At 40.2% G+C, this 27,018-nt stretch overlaps 3 protein-coding genes across 9 annotated transcripts in view; 2 read left to right on the top strand and 1 right to left on the bottom strand.

Moving 5' to 3' along the window:
* Nucleotides 1-643: 643 nt before the first annotated feature.
* Nucleotides 644-13,043, top strand: kif25 (kinesin family member 25). Its single transcript, XM_084432965.1, has 15 exons — nucleotides 644-827; nucleotides 1,503-1,568; nucleotides 2,474-2,599; nucleotides 2,692-2,830; nucleotides 4,149-4,252; nucleotides 4,501-4,586; nucleotides 4,799-4,838; nucleotides 4,950-5,017; nucleotides 5,110-5,184; nucleotides 6,521-6,664; nucleotides 6,781-6,957; nucleotides 9,499-9,653; nucleotides 10,684-10,932; nucleotides 11,039-11,194; nucleotides 12,372-13,043. Exons 1-15 carry the CDS (start codon nucleotides 693-695, stop codon nucleotides 12,521-12,523), a joined length of 1,872 nt encoding a protein of 623 aa, XP_084289091.1. The 5' UTR covers nucleotides 644-692; the 3' UTR covers nucleotides 12,524-13,043.
* A 151-nt stretch (nucleotides 13,044-13,194) lies between these two features.
* On the top strand, nucleotides 13,195-16,258 carry hebp2 (heme binding protein 2). 2 transcript variants are annotated; one of them, XM_084431411.1, is made up of 5 exons: nucleotides 13,195-13,410; nucleotides 13,805-13,899; nucleotides 14,089-14,224; nucleotides 14,939-15,119; nucleotides 15,284-16,236. In XM_084431411.1, exons 2-5 carry the CDS (start codon nucleotides 13,825-13,827, stop codon nucleotides 15,468-15,470), a joined length of 579 nt encoding a protein of 192 aa, XP_084287537.1. In that variant the 5' UTR covers nucleotides 13,195-13,410; nucleotides 13,805-13,824; the 3' UTR covers nucleotides 15,471-16,236. The 2 variants fall into 2 exon arrangements, with proteins under 2 accessions (XP_084287537.1, XP_084287538.1); XM_084431412.1 differs by having other exon boundaries at nucleotides 13,204-13,410; nucleotides 13,813-13,899; nucleotides 15,284-16,258.
* A 711-nt stretch (nucleotides 16,259-16,969) lies between these two features.
* The window catches only part of nhsl1b (NHS-like 1b), a 114,825-nt gene continuing 104,776 nt past the window's right edge, over nucleotides 16,970-27,018 (bottom strand). For all 6 annotated transcript variants that reach the window (XM_084433374.1, XM_084433376.1, XM_084433375.1 and 3 more), the window contains 3 exons: nucleotides 23,389-26,574; nucleotides 21,527-21,653; nucleotides 16,970-19,021 (listed from right to left, as the gene is read on the bottom strand). In XM_084433374.1, coding sequence (XP_084289500.1) covers nucleotides 18,397-19,021; nucleotides 21,527-21,653; nucleotides 23,389-26,574 — 3,938 coding nt within the window. In that variant the 3' untranslated portion in view covers nucleotides 16,970-18,396. The remainder of the gene's footprint in view (nucleotides 19,022-21,526; nucleotides 21,654-23,388; nucleotides 26,575-27,018) is intronic.

Genomic DNA, 27,018 nt, shown 5'->3' with positions numbered 1-27,018 from the left:
ATTTGAGTCAGGCATTTTGCAATCATTTTATGTTCAAAATATACATCAAAAACAACTGTTTAAGCCCAACATCACTGTATTCAGGTCAAATGAGTCAGTAAATGTATACATTGTAAACAAGAATGAGTTATTTCTAATATAAAATAATATAGTTATTTAGCAAGTCATGATGCTATGCTTTTAGATGTTCAGTTGTTTTTTTAGGAACATTAACCTTATGAAATGTTGCAATTAGCAACTATTCTATTCATATATTTCAAGTACTAATGTGGCATTTTGAGGCAAGACTTAATCTGCCCCATATTACCTTACCTGACATCACCTCTGTGAGAGATGCAACGGCGCCGTGTACAATTGATAAAGTAACCAGTAGGAGGCGCCAAATCTCAAATGGCGATCATGACAATCGCTTCGTCATCGGCCTGTTGTTGAGTCTCAGATCAGTGTGTGATGCAGGTGTGATTGCTGTCATGAAGTCTAAAGGGGTTTAAACAAGTCAAAATTCACATATCAAGCCCACATTAGTTAATACATGCACATACAGTTTCATTAATTGTACTAAAAACATGGAAAAACGATATTCATCATGGTAAATAGATCAGAAGGCACTTAACAGGAGGACGCCAAATAGGCTAGTGTGCGCAGGCCAGGTAATCGGATTACACTTCCGACAGACCACACACGAGCTCGTTATGTACAGTCCACCACCACTGTACAATAAATGCTTCATTCACATCCTGTTTTTACTCTCATTCACAATGCCGCTCTTTATTAATAGAGACCAGATCTTTGCTCATCAAGTCCACCTTCTAGAGCACAAACTACGGGTGAGTTTCCTCTTATTTCCTAAATGTCCAAATTGATGGGCTTGTAAATAATGTTTAGCCTATGTCGCTTTGACGTGCTTTTGCTTTTGATTTACAGACATGTCAACTGTCGTTATGATAATTATGCTGTTATTGCCAAGATTTTATTGTGAATAAAGTATAAATATAATATATTTATCTATAATATAATATAATATCAGTCACTAGACCTCCATATTGTTGTTGTTGTGTGAAGCCACCCACAAACAGTATCTTGCTATTATGCAGTAGACCATGCTAATACTATGGTTTTCATTTAAGCACATTAGAATACCATGGTAGGAATATGTGTTAATCATTCAGTATATCATCTCGTTATATATTCTCATATGTTACTTGTAATGCGTTACCCCCATCACTGTTTGTAAGTGATGGTTAAATGTCTCAAAAACTAGCAAGATTTTTACCCAGGATAGACAGCATTTTGGGCTTTATACAAGGTTCAAAAAAGAAAAAAGTGTTGTCTCGGTAGGCAACCCGTTAAGATTTTGAGACACGGCCACATGTGTCATTTAAGTTTTGTTGATGGCTGATGAATGTTGTCATTTATTTTATTTGACTTCTGTTATTTGTACTATTACATCTGTATAGCCATGCTTAAATGTAATGACGCTCTCTCCCTATTTCTCCATTTAGAGTAAAGAGGAGCATATTTTGGAGTTGGAAACAGAGAATGCTCTCCTTCATTTGAGACTCGCTAAGGTACGGATTTATGTAGCAAATTTAGTGTGAAATGCATCTAACTTCCCTAATGGTGGTCGACCCTCCACTGCAGTTAAGAGTTTGACCTGGCAGATGGTTTCACTGCAAGATAAGTGGCTTGCAGAGTGGAGACAGACGACAGGTGCTCACCAGTCTCACCTAATTTACTCACATGCTTAACATCCGGGTATGCAATACAGACCAGGGACAAAATACAACTTACCAAAAAGCAACAATCTTTTTTTGGAGATTAATTATGATATCATTATGGTAATATTTTAAGTAGCTTTGAGAACAATGTAAATAACATGGTATATAAATATGATTCTGTATCATGATATACACTACCATTCGATTCGATATTAATACTTTTATTCAGCAAGAATGCATTAAATTGGTCAAAAGTGACAGTAAACACATTTATTACATAAGATTTCTCTCAAATAAATTGTTCTTTTGAACTTTCGATTCATCAAAGAATCCTGAAAAAAATGTATTACGGTTTCCACAAAAATATTAAGCAGCACAACTGTTTTCAATATTATTAATAAGCAATGTTTCTTGAGCACCAAATCATCATGTTATTTGTGAAGGACCATGTGACACTGAAGACTAACGTAATGATGCTGAAAATCTCATTTTTGCCATCAATGGAATAAATTAAATTTTAAAATAGAAAAGATTGATTTAAAATTGTAATAATGTTTCATGATATTACTGCTTTTATTGTATTTTTGAGCATAAGAGAACTCTTTAAAAAACATGACTCTAACTAAACACTCTAAACTGTGTATCAAAATCCCATTGAATTAACATCTCCACAATGCTTTTTGAAAGGTTAGACGCAATGTAGATGTACTGAACAGTTAGTATGTGTTTCCCATTCACCTTTCCTAAACTTCCAGTGTTTGAGTAAACTTCGCCATGAGAGGGATGAGGAAATTCATGCCAACAGAAAGAAACATCAGCAGCAGAGGAAAGTGCAGAAGTCCACAAATGCAACTCTCTCCAAACTCCTGTCTGAAGTTCAGGTGATTGCAAAAACAAAATCCTACGCTACAAATGCTTCGAAATGCAATGCGTTGCAAATTCAGCATCATTGTGTGGTCTGTCTTGCTCTCAGATGCTGAAACAGGACTTGAAGGATGTTTTTATTATCTACGTGGCGTTCGCTAAAGAGCTGGAGGAGCAAAGCAAGCAGCTGTTCGAATGTGTGGGCACGGCCAGAAATGCTCAGGATCTCCAAAGCGATGACCCTCAGAGTGAGTGTTCTTTACTGAGATGAACTCGGATAGCAATACCTCAGTTCATCTGCATTATCTGTGAATATTTGTACCTCCAGATACACTTAAACGGATCCCATTCACTTGTTATTTACGTGCATGTACACTTATATACGGTCGTATGGCAAGGTCATAAGACGTCCTGGATTAGGAACCTTAACCCTCGACCTTCATCTCCTCTTCTATTTAATCTTCTGCTCTCATTCCTTTCATTCTTTACCATCTGTCTCTTCCTTCATCTGTCTCCTTCTCTATCACAAAACCATCCGTGTTGTGACAGTAGGTATGTGGTGCAGTGTTCAGGGATAATCCACGGATCCCCTCCCCCCAGCCTCTCCTCCAGGAAAAGCTGCTGTCAGCAGGGACAACACGGTCATGTGTCCCGTGCGTCACCTGCACACCATGGTGACAGGCCTCCCACTGGGCCTGTGGATCTTATCCCTTGACATTTATATAGCTGTATTTGTAAAACTCCAAGCCAAACCGCTCATCACTGTGTCTCAAAGTGAAAATGAAAAATTATGTTCCTGACTAAAGGCTTTTAAGTGTACACTCAAAGATAACATTATAGGGTGATGGTTGTTGGCATTTGTCCACTGGGATTATATAAGGATTGGTTTGTTGGATTATATATGTTGGTTGATACTATTTGATACATATGGTTTCCAGTAGCGTGTGGTAATTTTTTAGTCCAATATAAATTCATGGACATTTTTTTTATTAGATATTTCCATGGTTCACACGCGGAGCTATCAAGAATAAAAAAATACTATATATTAAAAAGCATATAAACCTAATATTTATTAAACCAATCACATCAAAGTCTCATTTCATCAAATTTTATGTGATTTTAAACAATCAAAAGTACATTGATTTATTAACAAGCATCTTTTGTTTGTTACTACTAAATGTCGTTGCGCTGTTCAATATAATCACCTTTTCTCTGACCATTAGTCATCAAATGGTCACAGAGATATAGGTAACCTTTAATTTAACCAAGCGAAGTGATTACTAGAACTGAGCTCAAGAAAGGCAAACACACTCTTCATTTTTTGGTGTGTCGTTGCTATTGGACAGTGTTAGAAAAACAAAGTGATTTACACACCGTTTGATATTGAATATTTGATATTCTTTGGCTCCGGACAGATTCTTTCCAACAACATCAACTTGTTTTTATAGTCAAGTCATTATATTGTCTGACTGCAGGTTCCATGGATTTGAGGTTTCTATATGCATTCATATTTTAATGCAAACAAATAGATAGTTGAGAAGTTTTTGTTGCGTTTGTTTTCCGTAGAGCTCCGGGTTCAGGTGACTGCACTTGAGCGCTCTTTACAGGAAGAGAAAGAGAAGTGCAGAGAGGAGCGGGTGAGGAGGAGGCTGCTCCACAACACCTTGGTTGTAAGTACTCGGTTCTTCTGCTTTGATTCACCGTTCTTAATGTATTCATAGGGTGACGTGTTGCCATTTATTTCAAGTCCAGATGTAGGGAGTACACTGTTATGCTATTACCTATACTGTGGCTTGACACATGAATATTTCAGACCAATTTCTACCTTACCTATCCTTAAAAATGACCGTGTAAGCAGTTAGGATGATTTAGTTACATTAAAAAATAGTTTAAGCACCAGACACATTTCTCTCTGTAGGAGCTGAGGGGGAATATCAGGGTTCACTGCAGGGTGCGTCCAGTCCTGCACTTTGATCACATCCTAGGATCACCTACAACCAATGGGTATTGTCGTCGAAATATATATTGAAAGAATAGCGGTAGATTAATGCATATGGATTCATTTAGAACATTTCAGTTATTTTTAAGTTTGTAAATTAATAGTAAAAATGTGCTGCAATTTAAATAAAAACATTGTTTCATAGAGAAACCACATGCTTAGGGAATGCTGTAGCCAAGCGTACTAAATCTCATTTAATCTCATTTTCCTTTTTAAGGTCTTCATTATGTGAAGCAGTGGTGCAGGCCATTAATGATGTGAGTGAATTGATTATATGTAGTGTAGTTTATGGGGTGTATGAATTGTAATGGCCCAGTCCTACACCCTACACCCTGGAATAATCATCTCTGACCATCCTTGTTTTGCAGGACTCTGTGTTTGTGAACTGCGCCAAAACCTCAAGTCCTGCAATGAACAAAATATTTGAGTTTGAAAGGTATTTGCACACTGCATAAAATGTGAACACTTGAAACAGGCGCTTTGGTGGTGGTTGATGTAGGATGTGTCCATTATTTGTTTGATTTGCAGAGTACATGGTCCAGAAGACAGCCAGGAGACTGTGTTTGAGGAGGTGAAACCCCTTCTAACCTCTCTACTTGATGGGTGAGTATCCTATTTAATACAAACAAGTTTAACTATTCGCTTAGGGAAGATGCTGGAATCAAATGATGCTTATATATCATTTTTATATACATAAATTAACATTGAGTAAATTACATTTTTACGCACATTAGTGGCAGTAACTTTGTCTATTTTTGTTCCCCTGTTGTGCCAAAATCGGTAACCTAGACTAGATGTCACTATTAAATGTTTTAGCGAGAACGTGCCTGGTGCTCGTGCACGTTAGCATGTTTGGGAGTTTATTAACTTGAATAAATAATCTTTTTATTAAGCTATTGCTTGCTTTATCATTATGACATGATTTTACCATTTTAATTGTAATTTATGCATGAAATACATTAATAAAACAATCTAGTCTGTTTGGTTGATATTAATAATTAGTAGTAGTAGTATTTTGGACAGACTGAATATATATTTTTTTATATTTTTAAAACAAATATATTTTTTACTTGTTGCTGTGATCTAGAAAAATGTACAACACTTTGAAATGGCAGTAAAATATCGAAGTAGAAATGCTTCCTAGTTTTACCACATGCTTTTTTCTTAAAAAAATAGGAAAAGAGTGAGTAGGTGTGCATGTATAAAGACAGCGGCAGATAAAAACACAATATTGGTAAAAATTGAGAATTTGGTCTATATTAGACAGTTTTTATTTAATGTGCTTTTTTTAAGCTACACTGTGTAGGATTTTCTCCCATCTAGCGGTGAAATTGTTTATGACTACCAACTGAATATTACTTTCTAGCCCCTCCCATTCCGAGGGCGTTTTAATTCCTACGGTGGCCGTATTATTTCAATCGCGAGTAATCTCCCCCTTGCATTCGTCACGGTGCCACTGAGTGTAAAAACGCGAAAGGCGAAGCTTTAATTTCCAGGTATGTCCCTCTTTGGCTAATGTATTTTCAAGATGGAGGCACAACATGGCTGCCGCCATTCGAGCGACTCGCTCGTATGTATTCTAAATGGCAGATTCTACGCTTACGAGAATACTTGATTAGTTGGTAGAAGTAATTACACATTAATGAGCACATATCATTTTGAAAGAACAAAGTGTTTTTTGCTAAGAATCAACTTTAAAAATGACACTGTGTAGCTTTAAAAAGTACATTATTCCTAATGTGGCATTACACAAATCAACAAAAAATAGTTGCAAGGAAAAACAATCTAAGACATCTGAGAATATGAGACAGAAAACTCTTGAACATGTAGTGAACAGCGAGCTCTGGTCACAGATTTTGGCACTACACTGCCAACAAAGTCAAAGGGAGTCTTTGTAAGGATTATAATACTTATACGATAAATCTCTCTTTCATTTCAGGTATAATGTATGTATCATGGCATATGGTCAGACGGGCAGTGGGAAGACACACACAATGATTGGCTCCCAGTCTGAGGAGCTCACAGCCGCAGTGCAGGTCTCTCAACAGGGCATCATTCCAAAAGCAGCCAATGAGCTTTTTAAGTAAGCCTCAGCTCACATCCCTTTCACAGCACAGTTAAAACCTCTATACGTTTTACTCGTCTACGATATTACACGCAGGATACCTGACTGTCTGCCTGTATTGATATATGTCACAGGCTGATCTCTGAGAAGCCAGCGGACAGTCATACGGTGGAGATGTCCGTGGTGGAGGTCTATAATAATGAAGTTCTGGACCTGCTGGCCAGAGATGAAGATGGGGCGACAGTTGGGGTGAAGAGAGAGGTCATCACCACCAGCACAGGCACCAGTGAGGTGCCCTGCCTAACAAATGAGTGAGTCACAGCAGTCAGCATGAAGATATAACATATCACACTTTTCAACTTTAATAAATGTGTATTTTAACAATTTTACAAAATACAATGGCCAGAGCAAATAACAAAATTCAGCTAACAATGCATGCATAGTTGCATAGTGCAAAGTTAGGATAACAAAATAAGTTATCAACTTTCAAAGTTTATAATAAGGTTCAATTAGTTAACTCAATGAGTATCATAAACTAACAACTATTCATTAATCAAAGTAACTCTTAATTTTTTTAATAAATATACTACTCATTCATAATACTCTAGTTATTTATACAACATGGAAATGCTAAAATGTATTAGTATATGCAGAAATGAACATTAATCTAAATGTTCTTTGAGGTTTTTTGACACCTAGGCCTGGTTTCACAGACAAGGGTTAGATTAAGCCAGGATTAGGCATTGGTTCAATTAGGACATTTTAGTAGCTTTTATAAATGTGCCTTAGAAAAATACAGTGAGGAAAATAAGTATTTGAACACCCTGCTATTTTGCAAGTTCTCCCACTTGGAAATCATTGAGGGGTCTGAAATTGTCATCGTAGGTGCATGTCCACTGTGAGAGACATAATCAAAAAAAAAAAATCCAGAAATCACAATATATGATTTTTTTAACTATTTATTTGTATGATACAGCTGCAAATAAGTATTTGAACACCTGTCTATCAGCTAGAATTCTGACCCTCAAAGACCTGTTAGTGTGCCTTTAAAATGTCCAACTCCACTCCATTTATTATCCTAAATTAGATGCACCTGTTTGAGGTCGTTAGCTGCATAAAGACACCTGTCCACCCCATACAATCAGTAAGAATACAACTACTAACATGGCCAAGACCAAAGAGCTGTCCAAAGACACTAGAGACAAAATTGTACACCTCCACAAGGCTGGAAAGGGCTATGGGGAAATTGCCAAGCAGCTTGGTGAAAAAAGGTCCACTGTTGGAGCAATCATTAGAAAATGGAAGAAGCTAAACATGACTGTCAATCTCCCTCGGACTGGGGCTCCATGCAAGATCTCACCTCGTGGGGTCTCAGTAATCCTAAGAAAGGTGAGAAATCAGCCCAGAACTACACGGGAGGAGCTGGTCAATGACCTGAAAAGAGCTGGGACCACCGTTTCCAAGGTTACTGTTGGTAATACACTAAGACGTCATGGTTTGAAATCATGCATGGCACGGAAGGTTCCCCTGCTTAAACCAGCACATGTCAAGGCCCGTCTTAAGTTTGCCAATGACCATTTGGATGATCCAGAGGAGTCATGGGAGAAAGTCATGTGGTCAGATGAGACCAAAATAGACCTTTTTGGTCATAATTCCACTAAACGTGTTTGGAGGAAGAAGAATGATGAGTACCATCCCAAGAACACCATCCCTACTGTGAAGCATGGGGGTGGTAGCATCATGCTTTGGGGGTGTTTTTCTGCACATGGGACAGGGCGACTGCACTGTATTAAGGAGAGGATGACGGGGGCCATGTATTGCGAGATTTTGGGGAACAACCTCCTTCCCTCAGTTAGAGCATTGAAGATGGGTACACAGCCAGGATAACCAAGGAGTGGCTCTGTAAGAAGCATATCAAGGTTCTGGCGTGGCCTAGCCAGTCTCCAGACCTAAACCCAATAGAGAATCTTTGGAGGGAGCTCAAACTCCGTGTTTCTCAGCGACAGCCCAGAAACCTGACTGATCTAGAGAAGATCTGTGTGGAGGAGTGGGCCAAAATCCCTCCTGCAGTGTGTGCAAACCTGGTGAAAAACTACAGGAAACGTTTGACCTCCGTAATTGCAAACAAAGGCTACTGTACCAAATATTAACATTGATTTTCTCAGGTGTTCAAATACTTATTTGCAGCTGTATCATACAAATAAATAGTTAAAAAATCATACATTGTGATTTCTGGATTTTTTTTTTAGATTATGTCTCTCACAGTGGACATGCACCTACGATGACAATTTCAGACCCCTCCATGATTTCTAAGTGGGAGAACTTGCAAAATAGCAGGGTGTTCAAATACTTATTTTCCTCACTGTATATTACTGGTGTGCATCTTGAAACAAAACAATGACACTGACATATTTTAAGACGTGCCAGTGCAACTTGCTTTCCGTTAAAACCGCTCAAACATGCATTTTAGTCTAGGACTGAGTTTAGGCCTTGCCTGTGAATCTGAGGTATAAAGTCTTAACTAATGTTTACAAATCGACAAAATTAACCACTTGTTGCTGTTGATGTCAAAGCATTTGTCCTTTTTAACCTATGCCATGTTAATAATTTTAATATTTATTGGACTGTTAAAATCCACAGTAGTTATTTTAACTAAATGTAAATATTTTATGTTTAAGACATTTTGCTCACTTTTGTGCCATATAATTTTTTTTTTTTGGTGTATTAATGCATGTGTTTTGCACTAGAGTGTACATATCTGCATTTTTTGGTTTGTTCGACCTACTTTTTCATTGTACTTTGAGCTCCATGCGCATGTGACTGTCACAGGTTTGCATGTGTTTGTGTGTCAGGTTGGTACGGAGCTCTGCAGAGGTGATGCACCTGATCAATTCTGTGTTGAAACTAAGATCTCACAGTCCCACCCTGGTGCACATGGACTCCTCCAGATCTCATTTCATCGTCACTCTCACCGTCACCTCCAGAAGCCCAGATGCACTGGCTCTAGGTATGATATACAGTAAAGTGTTTATTCAAGTCCCCAACTCAGGTTTTGAAGCTGAAATGTTCCCTAAAGCCATACGCCGCTATCTGCAGCACACACGGTTATGGCTGTTAAGTGAGACCGAGCGTATTATCTAAAGACGCACAAACAAACGCTCATTCTAACAACTCTATTTTCTCACACACCCACTGCATTAGTTATCTACACATACACACACTCAAGCACTTTCTCAGTACTCTGAAAAAAGAGCTCTGGGCTCACTCCAAAGGTTTCTCACAGTAGCACTTAAAGACCTCATAAAGGTTGCCATAAAGTGGATTTATGTGTGTATCATCAGAGACATATGGGCAGGAGACATATAATTATATAAAAATAAATGGGAAAAATTATAACGCTCAAATTGATGGCTGTACATAGTTCCACTCTAAAGTTAAAAGAGCCAATCACTTTTTAATAGAGGCATCAGTTAGACCAGATTAGCCCTAAAAATACTATTTATTTATTTGTAAAAATATATTACTGGGTTTTTGTAGTTAACTGAAAAAAAAAGTTAAATTAATTCATGTTAAAAATGTAAAAAATATAATTTCTTAAACATTTCTCATTTTCATTTACTTTAACTTAATGCTAAAATAACTCAAACTAAAACTGAAATAAATAAAACTATATATAATATATAATAAAAACTATATACATTTGAAAAAAATGTATAAAGCTCAACAAAATTACTAAAACTTTAATGAAAATTTAAAATATAAAAATAAAACCGTCAAATCGATTAATCACGATTAATCGCATATATATATATTTCTTTCTTTTTTATGTAGAATTGGAACAGGTTCTGAGATTTTGGGCTAGATGGTAGCTAAAAGCTATAGTTGTATGACTAAAAAGTAGCAGTCGGGTGTTATAACTGAGATGGCTGCTGAGTGAACTGACCTGCTTAAAAGGCACTTTGTTACCATAACACTTGGAAGAAATAGTTTTACTCCTACTTTATGGACTCATACAGTGTGATCTCTGTGTGTTACAGCTCGTAGGCTGCAGAATGCCAGACAGGACGTCCAGCGAGTGTCTCAGAAAGAGTGGTGGAGCCCGCGCTGCCGCAGGGCCGCCTCTTCACGCTCATCTAGCCCCGTCTCCTCGCCGTCCCACTCCCCCTGTCACTCACCATGCCCCTCTCCCCGTCACTCACCATGCCCCTCTCCCCGACCCAGCATCACACAGACTCCCCTCAAGACCAAGCTGCAGTTAGTGGACCTGGCTGGGAGCGAGTGTGTGGGTAAGAGGTTTATGGAGTGTTAAATCTTAGATCAGATTTGATTCAAATGCTCCTAGTAAATGAAGATGTGAATAGTCTTTTAGCATGAATGTTTATCTGTGTTTAGGGATGTCGGGTGTGACCGGCGCTGCTCTGTGGGAAAGCTCCTGCATAAACCGCAGTCTCTCGGCTTTGTCTGATGTTCTGGGAGCTCTGGCCGAACGACGACCCCACGTCCCCTACCGCAACAGCAAACTAACACATCTGCTACAGGACGCCATCGGTGAGAGCACATTCACTGTGATGTACAAGTCACTTGAACATGCACACTAGCCCATAAAACATCCATCCATTCATCCTCCCTCACTCCTTCCTTCCGTTCTTCCTGAAAATATGTAGCCTGGAAATCCAGACCTAAATCTAAAAGATTAATGGTCTGGCGTCGACTAATGAAAATCGGCCAGCTCGAGGGGCGGCACCAAGCATGCATTTGAAAATCTCGCTGCATGCAATTGGATAACACTACGACCAATCACAACAAGCCCCATGCGCTTAGCTACCAGCGGAGCTAACTGGTAGATTATACTCTTACCGTATCCGGTCGGCAAAACAGCAAAAACGCCCTTCTTGCAAAGGAACGATTTGAGCGGCGTCTTCTGTTCCTGTTTTAGATAAAAAGCCAAGTCTAACTCGATCATTGTAGCGGCCAAAGCCGTTTCAAACAACTGGTGTTCATCCATAGCCATCTTGCAATGTTTACCAATGACTTCGACGTCACAGCGCTGTCGTTATCTGTTTAGCTCGCCTCTGGCCCGCCTATATTAGATAACCCGATGTGATTGGTGCAGCTCAGATCGAGGGGCATATTTAATGAGCATCATTACTCGACACCAGAGTAACTCGCTGAGCAAATTCAACTTGTGCTCTCGCGAGAACTCTGGATTACCAGGGTAGAAAATATGACTGAAGATGAGCCAAACATTTGAACGTACAAAAACTGAACAATCTAGTTACATTATTGAGAACCTTTCAATTTAGAATGACATTTTTACATGCATGTATTCTGGACATTTAATGTAATTCTTGTTATTTGCAATGTATTTTTAAACATTAGATATATTATTTATCAACTAATGTCCTAATTGTGCCATATGTTCCCTTTGGATGGACTGCATATGAAATGTAGCTCTGTAGTTAATTAAGTTTAATTAAATTAGCTATTCAATTAAAGGACAAATATTTGATCTTTTAGACACAGTGGAACTGGAAAGATTTGGTTGGACTGTTTCCTTGCATATTGTGCAAGTTTGCTTTGCTTTTATTTGAACCACAGTTAAAACCAGTTCAACCAGTCAAGTTAGAACACAACCACAAGAGCTGTCATGGACAGGGCTTGCCTGCATTCTTCTTTCTTATCTCCCAAACCTCACCTGACCATCCTTTTGACCTTTCTGGCACAGGAGGGGATGCTAAGCTTCTGATAATGCTGTGCGTATCTCCTACTCAACGCTTCCTCACTGAATCTCTTCAGTCCCTGGGCTTCGGTGCCAGAGCCAGACAGGTCCAGAGAGAGCCGCCACGCAGGAAGAACACGGCTCTGAAGATGAAGTGACAAACAGGAGATCCATTTAATAGTAAAAAGATGCTTGTGTATTTTTATTTGTATGCATTTTGATTGCAAGTTTATGGTGCTCAGGTTATGTTGAAATTTGCGGTGCATTGTCAGAAGACTTTGGGGATAAATTCAGTGATATCATAGTTTCTTATACTTGTTAGTATTGTCAACGAAGTAATTCTAGTATTTTCAGTTTTGGATGGGTTACACACTCTCTTTGGCTGATCATGCACTTTGGGGATATTCCTCTGAAAAATATGTTTACAGGTGTTTTGTGATTAGTGTGATTAGTGTGAGTGGAATACTTCAGATTGAGTGTGTCTGCAATCATCCATTAGTTTAGTTTGTGCTAAAGTATTGATGTGATGATGAAAAATGTATGGCTTTGAACGAAGTAATGGTGTTTGCAACCTGACTCTAGTTGACCTTATATTTTACTGCAAGGTAACTTGATGCCTTTCAAATGTATAACTATTTATTTATATTTAAATAAAATGCTTTAGAATTAATAAAATTTAAAATAATAAAAATAAAAATCTGTCATTTGCTTTCAATTATATTTGTTGCATTGTTACAAGGGGTAGAGTGATGTAATGTTTCTTCCCCCGAGTAGCGTTGCTGGGGTGTGACTTTATTTACATATTCTTCACAACCAATCGGAAACTTCTAATGCGAGTGATGTAACATGAAAACACGGAAGTGGTGTAGTGTAAGTGTTACTTAAGCCTACGGTTGTGTTACATATCACCATAGACTGTATAAAACAGCACCCGTAACTGTATCTTCTTTACCTAACACACCTGTCTGAGACGGATGATACACTGGGCTCGATCTTATCTGGATTATCAGTCATTTTCTGCATTTTAACGCTCCACGGCGGACAGGTGAGTTTATAACTGAAGTAGGATATATAATATTTTAGTAAGATGACTTCAGCACAACTGCGCAACGTTTGGACAGTCATCTTATTGTAAAAACCTGTCCCATTTTCCATCCATATTTTCAGTTAAAAGTGTTTGAGGGAAAAATATTACTGTTAACGGACATGCGCGAAATAGAAAACTTTCCAAACAATGTTTAATTATTTCCTAGAATAACTCATACATTATTGTTAGCCCTATCCTGTTATTATGGGTAGCGTAGGTAAAACCCTCTTAACGCCCGGACGCACTGGACATGAAATTCACACTTAATATTGAAATATGAAACAATATCTCCTATTATTTCCACAGGTCGTAAATTGTTTGCAACTAATAATCCATTTTTAATTTTGCACAGCATTACAGTTCAAATTCAAGATGCTTAAAGCCATCGGTCAAACTTTTTTTTCCTCTGGACTCCAGCACCCAAAGTTCACTGCTCAACAGAGTAAGGTTAGTACAGTAGCCTACTCAAACGTCCAGGCTTAACTTTGTCAGACTTTAGATTTGTTAATATTTACTTAATGCTTATTTGCAGAGATAAGGCTTGCATTTTGTTTTTGATTTAGTCTGCTCGTGTTGCAGACTTTGTTTATTGTTGTAATGTTTACCAGTCATATCTGATGAAGTGATGTTTTTCAGGGTGAAGACTATGAGGTCCGCACTTACCACACAACAAACTGGGTGAGCACAGCTGTGACTGGCATGGAGCAGGACCCGGCCTTAGGCACAGGCTTCAGAAGACTCTTCAAATACATTCAGGGCAATAATGACAAAAGTAAGTCTTCATGGACCTGTAGATCACTAGAAACTCAGATTTTCATGTAGTAGACACTCAAGATTAGATGCATTATTATTTCCTTACGTCAGCACATATGGGTGAACACCCCCCAACATATGGGTTACTGCCAGTGTATCAGAGCTCTGTACGTTAATGGTTTGAACATGGACTGCGGTCAGTGCTCAACTCAAGGAGCTCAGTGAAGTTTGCAATATATTCACGGATTCGAACTTCCCGTGATCAAATTACACTTATTTACAATCACAGTAATGTAGACAACAACCTACAACCCAAATTTCCTAAAAACGAACTTTATAATATAAATTGATCTCCATGAGCAGGCGGCTTGAGACAGGTCCGAATAAGGGACCGTCTGCAAAGTGCAAAACCATTTTGCACATTTTATATTATGAAACCTATTCAATAGCTTCACTGTGACACCAAATTCAGTTCACACATCACTGCTCTTCTTCTGGTTATAAAGCCAAAAGTTTTATGCGGAAATGGTTTCCTGCAATAAATCACATCTCAAGATGCTTTTATAATAATAAAAATCATGTGCCAGGTTGTTACCACAGATTCAATTGTGTTAATGATTCACCAGGTGACATTGTACCTGCAAACTAGCTTTGGCATATTGAGATCAGTGCACCTTTTCATTAAAGAAAGACCTTTGATATGGGCTTTATCTGAGCGCTTATCCTGTGTCAGAGTGTAAGGTGGAGATGACGGCACCAGTGAGCTGTTTGATTGACCCTGGGGCCGGACCCACTTGTGAAAGCACCTTCACTATCTCCTTCTTCATCCCCGAGGAACATCAGGCTGACCCACCCAAACCCACCGACGCAGACGTTTTCATAGAGAACCGGAAAGAGTCCACGATGTTTGTGAGGTATATGTTTGTGGTTTTTAAATTGGAGACTCTTCTGTTTAAAACAAAAGTTTCAGTAAGAACATTTATAATGTTACAATTATGTTCTTTCAGGTCAAACTGTTCTTTGGTTTAAAAATGATTTTGTTGCCACAGCTTCACCTTTGCTTGGCCGTGTTTTGCAGGACGTATGGAGGCTTTGCCAACAGTGAGAGCAGCCGTGAAGAGCTCCTGAAACTGATGGAGAGCCTCAAGAGGGACGGGATGAAATTCAAAGAGGTTCCGTACTACAGATCCGGATATGACAGCCCCTTCAAACTGACCAACCGCAGGAATGAGGTGTGGCTGATCAAAGATGAGGAAAAAGCCTAAGGATCAAACGGGCATGCCTTGTGATCTAAGAGGAGGTCAATTGTTTGTTTGAACTTAACAATAGTTATGTAGGTGCTTCTGTTTACTATGTACATACATGCAAGTGCCTGAATGTTTTTATAAGAGAATTTAACACGGTACTGATTGTATATCTGACCAATATATTTTACAGCAACATTAATACTTTAAATACCTACAATTAACTATGAAATCATATGAAAAGTTTGTTATTTTTGATTAATTGTTTTTGTCACTAATAATGTATCAAAGTACTCATGTGATGGTTGTGTAAAGGTGCAAGTACTGAATGACACGACTGAATCAATAACTTTTGTTTTGAAATATGAATACATAATCTCATCTGCATTTTGAGCTGTTTATATTGCACTAGATCTTGAATCTAAAAATGTAAGTGAACAATAACAGTGTGCTAAATTGACACTAGTTTTTCTGCACTTTGTCGTTTTGATCTTAAAATATCTGGTAAGTTACACATCGTAACCTTTGGCCCACTAGTGGTTCAAAAAATAAACGGCACATCTTGCGGAAGAACATTGTTTTGGTTGTGATTTGGCTTTGATTTGAATAGGCATAGTCTTAAATCACAATATAAGGACTGGAATATTGAAACAAATTATTTTAAATATGTCAAGATGGTTATCAACAGTTGTTTAGGGTTATCGGTTGGTAAAATATATATTTAATTGAAGTGATTAAAACAGAAAATCTTTGTAAATTAGCCTAATAACACAAATACAGAATAATGTAAATAAAATAGTCTTTTTTTTAAACTATTCTAACGGGGTATTCAAGGCAGGTTAAGTGACATTTCGGTTATGTTTAAACATAATATGCGTACTGTACACATGGTTTGAAGGAGCACTCTCCAAAAAAGTGACATACGGTAGTTAAATTAAAATGAATTGTTTTAATTAGATTCAGTCTACACATTAATTCTGTGTATAAAGAGAAACGACATTAATTTACTTTTATTTTGGTGGCTTTAAATGACTTATAAATAGTGCTCAGCAGAGGAAAACATATTTTTGTACTTCATCTGACAAGGACATAATCTGAGTCAGGTTCTAGCTAAAGAAATCATACAAGGCCAAACACAATGTCTGCATCGTCATCAGGTTTATTTTCGAGGGAACGGTTGCCTGAATATCGTGTTCACACGCTCAGCACAAAAGCATATGGGAGAAACAGGGAACTTACTTTCTCTATCTCCCTGTTGCACTTGCTACCAAATCACAAACAATGATTCATGACCTCTGTCATTATATAACCTGTTTTGCATACATACGACGTTGGTCCAGGTCACGGTCTCGAGCTTTAAGTGACGGTCAGTAAGACGGAAGTAGGGGTTGATGGTCCTGCAAAGCCTCTGGAGGTGATGAACGGCTGTGGGTGTCATGGTGACGGTGCTAATGAGATTGTGGTTTGGGCTGGCGGCTGACAGGTGGCAGTGAATCAAAGACAGAGACGAGACAGATGGGCCATTTTTAAATATCACCATGTTTTATTACAGAGACAAACTCCAGAGGGTTAGCAGCTTGCTTCCTCTTTGCCATCGTTATTTATTCTGCTTTTATTTTTCTGACCCGCTTTTCCATCAGTACGACGGGTGAAGGAGCAGGATAGAAGTTCTGTGACTGCTGAATCTGAACTTAACGACTCACATGTCTGTAGGATGTCCCCTCTAATCACACTTCACTCACTTCCCTCCCAAAACGCCCCACCTCCATCTACAGTATATCAAACCACATTCTGGCTATTCTAAAATAAATACTCTACAAAAAGGAAGCCACTCCTAGCAAAGGTTTCTAAAATGTACAAATTCTTTGAAAATAAGCTCAGGTGTTACTTAACATTTCTTTAGATATATACATAAAAAACATTATAAAACTGCACCAAAAAAAAAAGAAAAAGAAAAAAGAAGCTTGACAAGTAAACATGAGGGTTAGTAATAAATCAGTCACTTTCACTAGATGTTAACAGAACAGAACTCCGCTAGTTAGAGAGAATGTCCTGTTCGGCTCTTTGGTAACCAAAACAATTACAAGTAAAACCGGTCATTTGTTTCAAGTAAGATGTAAGAATTAACTCTTTAAAATAACCAACACAGACACCATGTTTTTTAAAATGACAAATAAAAGGAGACAATGAACAGTGCAAACCTACACACCAAAACCCAAAGAAACTCTTTTTTGTTTCCACGAACAAGCCGTCATTACCCCAATCTCTTGGCCCACAATTCCTTTTCCATTCCAGACACTTCTGATGGTCCGAACAGTAAGAAAAGTCTCTTGTAGAAATTGGTCGGTGTGCTCTCTGTCTTGATCTTTGAAGACCGGTGTTTTAAAGATATCTGACTGAAAGGCGCTGACAGAGCTGCCTCGGTGAAGTTTGAGAAGTGACGCACCTCTTTGGACCACAGCGCTGACGCAATATCCATCAGCTTGAACTACTACAGCCAAAACAAGCAGTCACATAGTAATTCCTTCAATACAACTTTCGTAAACAGCTTCACCAAAAAAAACCCCACACAAATCTGACTGTTAATGCTTAAGAGTGGAAATAAAAGGCTGAACAAAATAACAGAAGTAATTGTTGGGCTTTGAAAAGATGAGTCTAGTATTGCCACTGAAAGCAGAGTTCTCTCTGAAAAGAAGGTCAAATTTGATTAGATAGGTTAGTTTATTTGTGAAGAGCTATAGGTATAGCAGTACACCGCCTACTGCTTGAGCCGACGGCTTGATCTACCTCGGGTCCGCACGTCTTAGCCCACACTACAATATCAGGCAGCGCTGCCTGGATTAGCGGGCAGCAAGACCTTCGAGAGTTCGACTCCTGGTCTTCTGCCCTCAGTCAATCTCTGGTGCCGAGAAGACATTCTGCCTTTGCCAAGGAGCCATTTCTTCTCCTAACTGCTGCTCTGCTCACATAAAGTGCTGTTAGAGTCCTGAGAGATGGGGAGGGGCATGTTTGATGGAGAAACGGGGCATGGGTCTTCACAGTCGGTGAGTTCTCCATCCCTCTCGCAAATAACTGTCATGGGGCTGCTGAGGATCCGGCTGCGGGCGTTGTACTTGCTGCTGGCGGCAGAGGGCGGTGTGCGGGATCGGCCGTACTTCGGCCCGATTAATGACGGGGACGTTGAGAACATTCCCTCGTTGCGCGCCCAGTCCTCAGACGCCCTTTTGTTCCGGCCTGGAGAAGAGCAGGGGCTCTCGCCCGTCGGAGACGCCGGATCGAACGAGGAGTCGAGAGAGCGAGTCCTCTGAAAGCGCGGGTCGGTGCTGCGCAGCATCTCGGCGGCAGACATGCGGAAGCTGGTCTCGGAGCGACTGCCTTTCTTCAGCAGGAGGGCCTTGAAGGTGTCGCTGCTGGTCGGGGATTTGCGCAGGCTGCGCTGTATGGAGCTCGTTTGCCGTGGCAGGGAGGAAGTCGAACCGGGGGCCATTCCTGTGGGGGTGACCGGTGGGGATAGAGGACCTCGTGAACGCTCCTCTTCAGATTCCTTGCGCCCCAGGACCTTCCGCTTTGACCTGGAGACAAAAGTAAAATAACGTCAAATAAATTGTTTTGTAAAAACCATTTAAACCAAAGTAGGGATGCACAATATATTAGTACTATATCTGTTTAAAAAAAAATACAAAAAAAAATAGCAGCTCAAGCTTATATTAGTTAGCAGTAGGCTGCAGAGAATCCGCTTATAAACAAAAAATAAAATTTGTAAAATTTAGAGAATAATGTGTCAGATTTGCCGGCATAAATGTTTAACTAAAATGCTTCACTTTAATTAACAACTAATCTAACTACTCCTGAAGCTGAACATCCTGAATAAGATCCAATTCAATTTTAGTGATTAATTTTTTGGAGCCTATCCCCTTCATTGATTTCTGTTCCACTTTCTCATTAAACTCCACTAGCCCCCAGCAAACCAAAACCTCACTGCAAAATTGGAAAAGCAGGAATATCTTAATGCAGTATATAAATAGCAGGAGTAGGGGGGTGGGGGATGTTTGCTTAATACAAATTCAGTCCTTTAAAAGCCAAACCAAAGAGGAATACTGCAAGCATTGCAACTTTATGGAAGTGCAGACATAATGGAAGCCTAATCAACAAAGCAAACTGGGCAAAATGCCCCGCATCACTTTAACCAAAAGGGCTGTTCATTCATCCCACCAGTAGGGGGACCTTGGGTCAATGAAAGCTAGCATTTGTGCCCAGGATCAAATCAAATTCATTAGCATGGCATAACTGCTGCAGATTAGGGAGCGTGGGATTATCTGCGGGATGGAGCAGAAATTCATCCCACGTCTGAGATGCGCTGGGAGATTATAGAGCTAATCCCACCCTAGCATCACCACGAGAGGAATACGCCAACAGCTAATTACTTGCCAGACCGCACCTCGTATGTTGGGGGGTGTTCATGTTCAACTGGTCCAGGCTGAACGAAAGAGAAGGAAAGGGAGGATGGGAGGGATCAGGAAAGGAAAAGGAGGAAGAGAATGACAGATATGACAGAGTGTGGGAAAATGACAAAGGATGTGGAAGCAAGAATCGAAGTGTCAGAGATACAATATCTAAAACAAAACAGAAATCCATTGAAAACCCTCATCTAAATATATATGTATATATAAAAAGCTCTTTCGAAAATAAATATCTAAAAATGATCAAATGTTATATTTAAAATTTTAGTTTTAAGACTAAAATGAGAAAATAGGATTTAATTCTATGCTTAAAAGGTTTATGCATAAAACAGACAAAAAAACTATTTGCAGAGGTAAAATGGTAAACTTATTTTAAGATACAACAGTTTGGGAGGGGCTTTTTTTCTCCAGCATGAACAAGGTTCATCAACAAATTATTAACCAAGTCTGGTGTGAATCTGAACCACGGCGCTTAGCATCTTTGAGATGAACTGGAACACAAACTGTGAGCCAGACCCCATCACCCAACCAGGCAAGTTATTCCAGCTCAGACTCCGTAAACTACTTCATTATGGACTTTGCTTTGTGTGCCAGAGACATTGTCCTTCTGGAACAGAAAAAGACCCCCCAAAACGGTTGCAACAAAGGCTTTTAGAATGTCATGTGTGCTGTAACATTGGCTTGTCTTCACTGGAATTAATGGAATATGCACATGGCTTCCACATACTGTTGATCATTTCGTTCTATAATATGCAATAATTAGTTTTAAGCATGTTTATATATATTTAACCAGAAAACAAAACTGCAATCCTGCAGTAAAGTCCTTCAAAAAAACATTAAATAAATAAACATAAATGCTGTATACATTGTGGTTGTAATCTAGCTTTCACTTCAGCTTTTTTATTTGGTTCATCTAAAGCTCAGTGCAATGAGAGTGACATCAGCCAAACCGCAGGATTTACTGAGCACATATAGCATCTGGTGCACTGTCACACCTACATCTAAACTGGTCTTCCATTTCAAGGATATCTTTTACTCTAATATCTGTGTGAGATTGCAGCAGACCAGAGCATAAGGAAGAGCAAAGCCGCACACACACACACACACACAGTAGCAGAGGAAACCAAATCCTCTAGAATGAAATTGTGTGATGTGCTAAAGAACTTCAAAAACCTGCCCATTACACGTGACTATGGAAGAGCCTGCATACGTAATACGTCTGTGTGAACAACATAATGAATTTTAAATAACGCCCCATACTGTACGCAACAGAGGTGCATTTTCACGTGAATAACTGCAGTAAGGCTATGAGAGTTTTATGACTGAATTAGAAGAGAGTGCATGTTTCTTTAACACAGCCAAATGTACGTGAGCATCCAGTGGAGTAATGCATCAGCCTGTGGCATTTCTCAATCTGACAGACAGAAACCACAGAAGCCCTACTCTTTACAGGCTGCTTTCCTTCCACGCTCTATCTTTGATGAATGTATCTGCGATTGGATAGGACAGCCCACTTTAAAGTTATGAATTGCGGTTTATGGGAGGTGGGAAGGATGGAGTGGAAAGGAAGTAGATGAGACTGGAAAAGGGATACCAGCAAAGTATTTGGGAATTTACCTGTGAATGGCAGCAAAGAGGTCCTCTGTGGTGCGGGGCCGCGTGGGGGTCACCATGTCCCCACAGCTGTCGCCGTTGATGCTGGGAGATTGAGCGACGTCCAACGTGCTGGACTCAAACACCTCACCTGGTAGGACATTCATATATTAAACTCATATAATAGAGGATGTATTTTAATTTCTTTAAATAAATAAATAAATAAATATATATATAAATTGCATAGTTTTATTATAAGCATTGCGCCTCCAACACCAAGGTCGTGGGTTTGACTCCTTGAATGCAATTGACTCCAATTTATATAAAAGTCTGCCAGATGCATAAGTGTAATGGAAGTGCAATGATGATAATAAACTTCAAAGGCAGAGCCTAATGACATGGAAATAAATGAACACACTGCAAACAGGACCCAGCTGACAAACAGATACTGTCATTCTAGAACTCAATATTATGTCAAATATGCATAGGCATGTTTGGACAAACTTGTCTAAAAAACAAACAAACAAAAATATTCAAAGCAGAGAGGAAAATATATGTATATAAACACTGGTAGAGTTTGAATGGTTTTACATAAAATATCAGATAACATCAGATTTTAAAACAGTCAATCAAAATCCTACATTTCATATAAGTACCAAGACACATCCTAGAGCCATCGATAAATCCAAGGACACACACATATACTTCACACTCATAAAAAAACCCACATGAAGACAGTAAAAAGCTTTATGTTTAATATTGTCTTACATTGTTATGGTCGTATCCACCTTCCCAGAGTTCAGTTGCAGTGCTCTGCTCTCCTCTCATCTCACATCTGCACTTGCCTGAGACACTGAGGGTGATCTCACGTTACGCGCTCTCTTCCATACCCCTCCCTCACTTCTCTCTTCCTCTACCCACTGTCAGCTCCACCCCCCGCCCCATCCTGTTTAAACGGCTTTCCCTAAGGAATGCTGTCCCATTCTATCCTGACCCTGACTAGAAGTGTGAGGGGGAGAGACTATATGGACACTGTAACACTGGTGACGTTGAGAGAGAGAGACGCACATTTTCTCTTTTGCTCTATGCTGTAATAAATAATTGTATAAATGTAAGAGAAACACCTATAAAAGTATCAATATGTATACTGCACACTCTCATTAAATAGACACTGCTTTAATTACCATATTCAAGAGTTGTCTGTGTATAGTTGTTGTCAGTACTCTTAATATTCAGTATTTAGAATTTATATTATTTAGAATATTTAAATATTTATTTTATTTTATGACCTGCAACTTAATTCATCTGCTTATTTCCTTATTTACCTGATGTTTCAGAAACCTGATGTAACATGCATTCAAAACTGGTGAGAGAATCTATAAATGAAACAATGAAAAACAAAAGGATGAGAGAGAATGGTAAAACAGGAGAGAATGGATGAGAGAAAAGGATGAGAGAATCAGAAGTCAAAGGGACAGATGGTGGAAGGGGAGGGGTTGCTGAATGAATACAGTGAAAGACTTGGGGAAAGAGACAGAGAGAAGTAAAACTAAATAAGTACTAAATCCAAAGGGCTGCTTGAGTGATGTCCAATTCTAAGCCCTGACACACTCATGGTAGAGGTGATCAAAATCAGCCACCTCTTGTCTTAAATGCATGTATACTTATACACAAGTTTTTTTCTTGACAATGCTGTTTTAATACAAGCTTAAGTGCAAATGTGCATCACCTTGTTCCTATTATCTCTCTTAAAGCTTGGAATCACATGTCACCCAATAGTGCCTCTGACTCTTTAAAAAGGTCTGCGTATTTAAAATTGTATGATTTTGTGTCATCCAGTTTTATAAATGATCTCCACGGAGTAAAATGAGAAAAATCTAACTCACCACTTTCATCATCTTTAGATCCAAAAGATTCTGTGCTGCTGGTTACATCTTCATCATCTCCCTCTTCTCCATCCTTTCCTTCAATGGTACCCATGTCTGCATCAAGAATGATGGTACCAGAAGTCTGGGAGAACTCCTGAGCTTCACAATTTGCGGAAGAAATGTCTCTTATCTCCTCAGGAGGTACAGAAATGCCAGTGCTACCCTTCTCAGTTGTCTCTTCCTGTTCTGGCACAGGTGTGGGGTCCAGACCTTCAGGCGTAGTTGCAGAGATGTTAACGTCATTTCGAGCACTCAGCAAATCACTGACATGATCCACTGATGAAAAGGTGAGAGAAAACATGGGCTTTTTGGAAACCGCAGGAGGCTTTTTCTTGGGTGTAGTGTTTTGTGGTGTTTCTGCAGGTGATGAGAGGGCAGTCTCCAAACCATCTACTTCAGTTGTGGGCTTAACCTCGTCAAGATCTATGGATCCATTTGTGAGGCAGGATGTTGGTTCAGAAATTGATTTTACATCACAGTCAGGTTGTGCTTCAACATGGCTATCCTGGATGGAGAGTTTTTTCTCTGGAGATGATGGCCTTAAATTTGGAAGTATTGAAGAAACCTGAGGAACTGTGGGATGCCGTAGTTTGAGAGGCTTCTCTGGTGTTTGGGGTCTGGCCAACTGATTAACTTCATTGTTTTTTGGCTGCTTTGCTGACCGAAGTTGCACACTCTGCAGGGCAAATGTGGTGATCAGAGGCATGCCAACCTTACTAGGCTGCTCAGAGTGAGGCGGCACTGTTCTTCTTTCTGAGTTCACCGGTTTTAGGCTACCCTTAATTTCCTTCAAACAAGTAGAAGAAGGTGTAGGTGGTGTCATGCTGGGTAGGAGTTGATTTTGGGGTGGAGAATAAGCAGGGATGGGGGAAAAAGCAGGCAGTGGTGGTGGTGGAGGAGGTGGTGGAGGGCTGAAAGAACAATTGAGGCCCGACAAGGCAGGGTCTATCAACACTTCTGGAGGTGGAGGCGGTGGAAATTCAGGGGAAGAAGTGATGTAAGGAGGGCTCATGAATGCTTGTTGAGGGGGGGTGGTGGGTAAAGCAGGTGGCGGAGGAGGAAAAATCTGATCTGCAGTGCACACAGGGCTGGAAGGCGCAAGGGGAGGAGGAAAGGACGGAGCATTGAAAGGTATAAGAGCCACAGGGGCAGCTGGAAGAGGAGGTGGAGGAGGAATATTGTTCCTGTTGGAATCAGAGGTGTTAGAGGAAAGGGAGGTGGAAGAAGAGGATATGGATACAGATGAGAGCAAGGATGACTTTCTTTCAGGCACTCTGGGTTTGGGCTTGCTGCCTGATGGGGACATGCATCTCATAAAAGAGGGGACGGGAGTGCCAGCTGTTGGAGTGTTGGATTGACTTGAGTATCCACTTGATGGAGAAGTCAACCGATGTACCCTGTCTGGCGATGAGTTGCCTGTTCTGGGCTTTACACTTCCTTCCTGAGCAGGAGGAAGAGTAGTCTGGTTACCATTGTGGAGGTCCCTTCCATTTACCATCTCAACCACTTGTCCAGCAGAAAGTGAATTGGTGCATGGTGACTGTGTTTGATCTCCAGATGGACGAGGATAATCCACATAGTAGCCCCAAGAGTCTGCATAATCAGAACGGAGGCTACTAGTGTCACTATGAGAAGGTGTGACATGACAGATGGAGTACACATGAGCCATCCCTGCTGCTGATACACCACTGCTGCCTGCACTGATGCTGCTCTGGCTCCTGGGACGAAGCATCCAGGGGTCTTCATAGTCGCTACAAGGACTGTGAGATGGTGAGGTGGAGGACCCTTTGCCTTTCAGTCCATTCTGAAGTGACTGTTGGAGTGTGGCAATTAGTGACTCATTAAGAAGAGAACCATTGCGAATATCTGACCCTCCAATATTGGCAGTAGGGGAGCTGGTTTTCTTAGGCTTTCGTCGTAGAGAGTCTGTGCGTGCTGGTGGAAGAGGTGGTTTCTTAGGCTTGCGTAGAGAGATGGAGCGTGACAGTGAGTGGTCACTGTACAAGCTGGTTCTGTCTTCTTGCTGACCCAGGCACTCGTACATACTGTGTCTTCCTGCTCTTCCTCCTATACCATGACCATGGCCACTACCCTGGCTCCTTGACCTAAGACCTGAATCCAGATGCATGGAAGTGTAGTAGCCATCATTGTCCATTGAGTAGAGTGAACTAGAGTCCGTGCCTTTTGAGGAGCGTTCAAGGCTACTATAGAGATGATTTATAGGTGTTGAGCTGCTGGAAGTCAGTGTCCTTCTGGGCAAGACGTTCTCAGGAGTGTCATAAATCCATTGCTCGTCTGAAGACAATGTTCCTGCGGCAATGGTGCTGTGGCTGTGCAAACTACTATCAGACTGGCCAGTCTCACTGCAGGTATCCTTCATGCCTGACTCTGGTGTGTGTGATCCTGTGCCTACACTACTAGTGCTCTCACTGTTGACAGCTGAGACCATGCTAAGAGGTCTAGCATTAGTGTATGGTGACCCAGCAAGTGGGCTCTGGCCAGGGCTTGATGTGGTGTGAAGTGCAATAACCTCAGCAGAACAAGACAGAGTAGCATTAGGTATAAGGGAGGTTGAGTAGGCTGCATGTGGAGAAACAACACAGGCTGATCCCCACTCCTTTTGAGTACCTCTCACCTCCTGAGATTTTGGCCGGGCTTGGTTACATACCCTGGGGGCATTCCTCATGTGCACCACAGTTTCATCTACCTGTAATTTTCCAATCTGCTGAGGTGCTTTTGCAGTGGAGTCTTCTTGCCTGAAAGGGGTGCTACTGTAAAGGGGCTCTGCATTTAGAGAGACCCGTGCACCTCGTGGCAAGCTGTGAAAACGTTGGATATCATTGCCAAACTGTGGTTCCATTACAACAATAGAACTTCCAGGGGAGCTCCCATCATAGCCAGAAGAGATGTTCATGGCAGAACTGGAGATGCCGGCCATCTGAGCAGCAATTCCTTGGCCCTTCTGAGCTCGTATTCTCCTCACAGAGGGTGGGACAATTTTCACCTCCTCAGTTTGGCAGCCAGAATCTTTTGTTATAGATCGACGGAGAGTTGAATTCCTATTCATGACTCGCCCAAGTGTTGAATACTGTCCAGGGATAAACATGGACTGTGGCCGAAGCTCTCCTCCGCGCCCTTTAGCTGCTACAGAGAAAAAAGAAAGGAGACAATTATGACAAGTACTACAGCTGCTTGTTTTTCTGCTTCTCTCCCCTCCATCTCTTTGTGGCATCAGCTGCCAATCAGATTAACCCTCTCTATTGAGAGCTAATTAATTTGATTATCTTGAGCCACATGTGGCATGTTGATGACTACTGGAAACTTTGATTAAGGTTGATAACTTAATGGCTGGCATCAAATTTGTTGTCCATTCCTAAGTGTCACTGAGAGTTTGCACTAAGTCAATGATCTTAGTAAGCTGGTGCTCGAAGGAGGATAGGCAGATGGTCTAGCAGTACCACAACACTCTCACACAAACCACACATCTTTATGGGCTTATGCATGCAAACACATTTCTAGAGTTTAGTTGAAAACCACAGGCTGTTAATGTATTACGCCTCCTGTTACCATAATACACACACAGCAAAG

This window comes from Rutilus rutilus, assembly GCF_951802725.1.
Source record: "Rutilus rutilus genome assembly, chromosome: 15".
Classification (NCBI taxonomy): Eukaryota; Metazoa; Chordata; class Actinopteri; order Cypriniformes; family Leuciscidae; genus Rutilus; species Rutilus rutilus.
The sequence above is the reverse complement of the archived record's forward strand: the minus strand, read 5'-3'. Positions and strand labels throughout refer to the sequence as shown.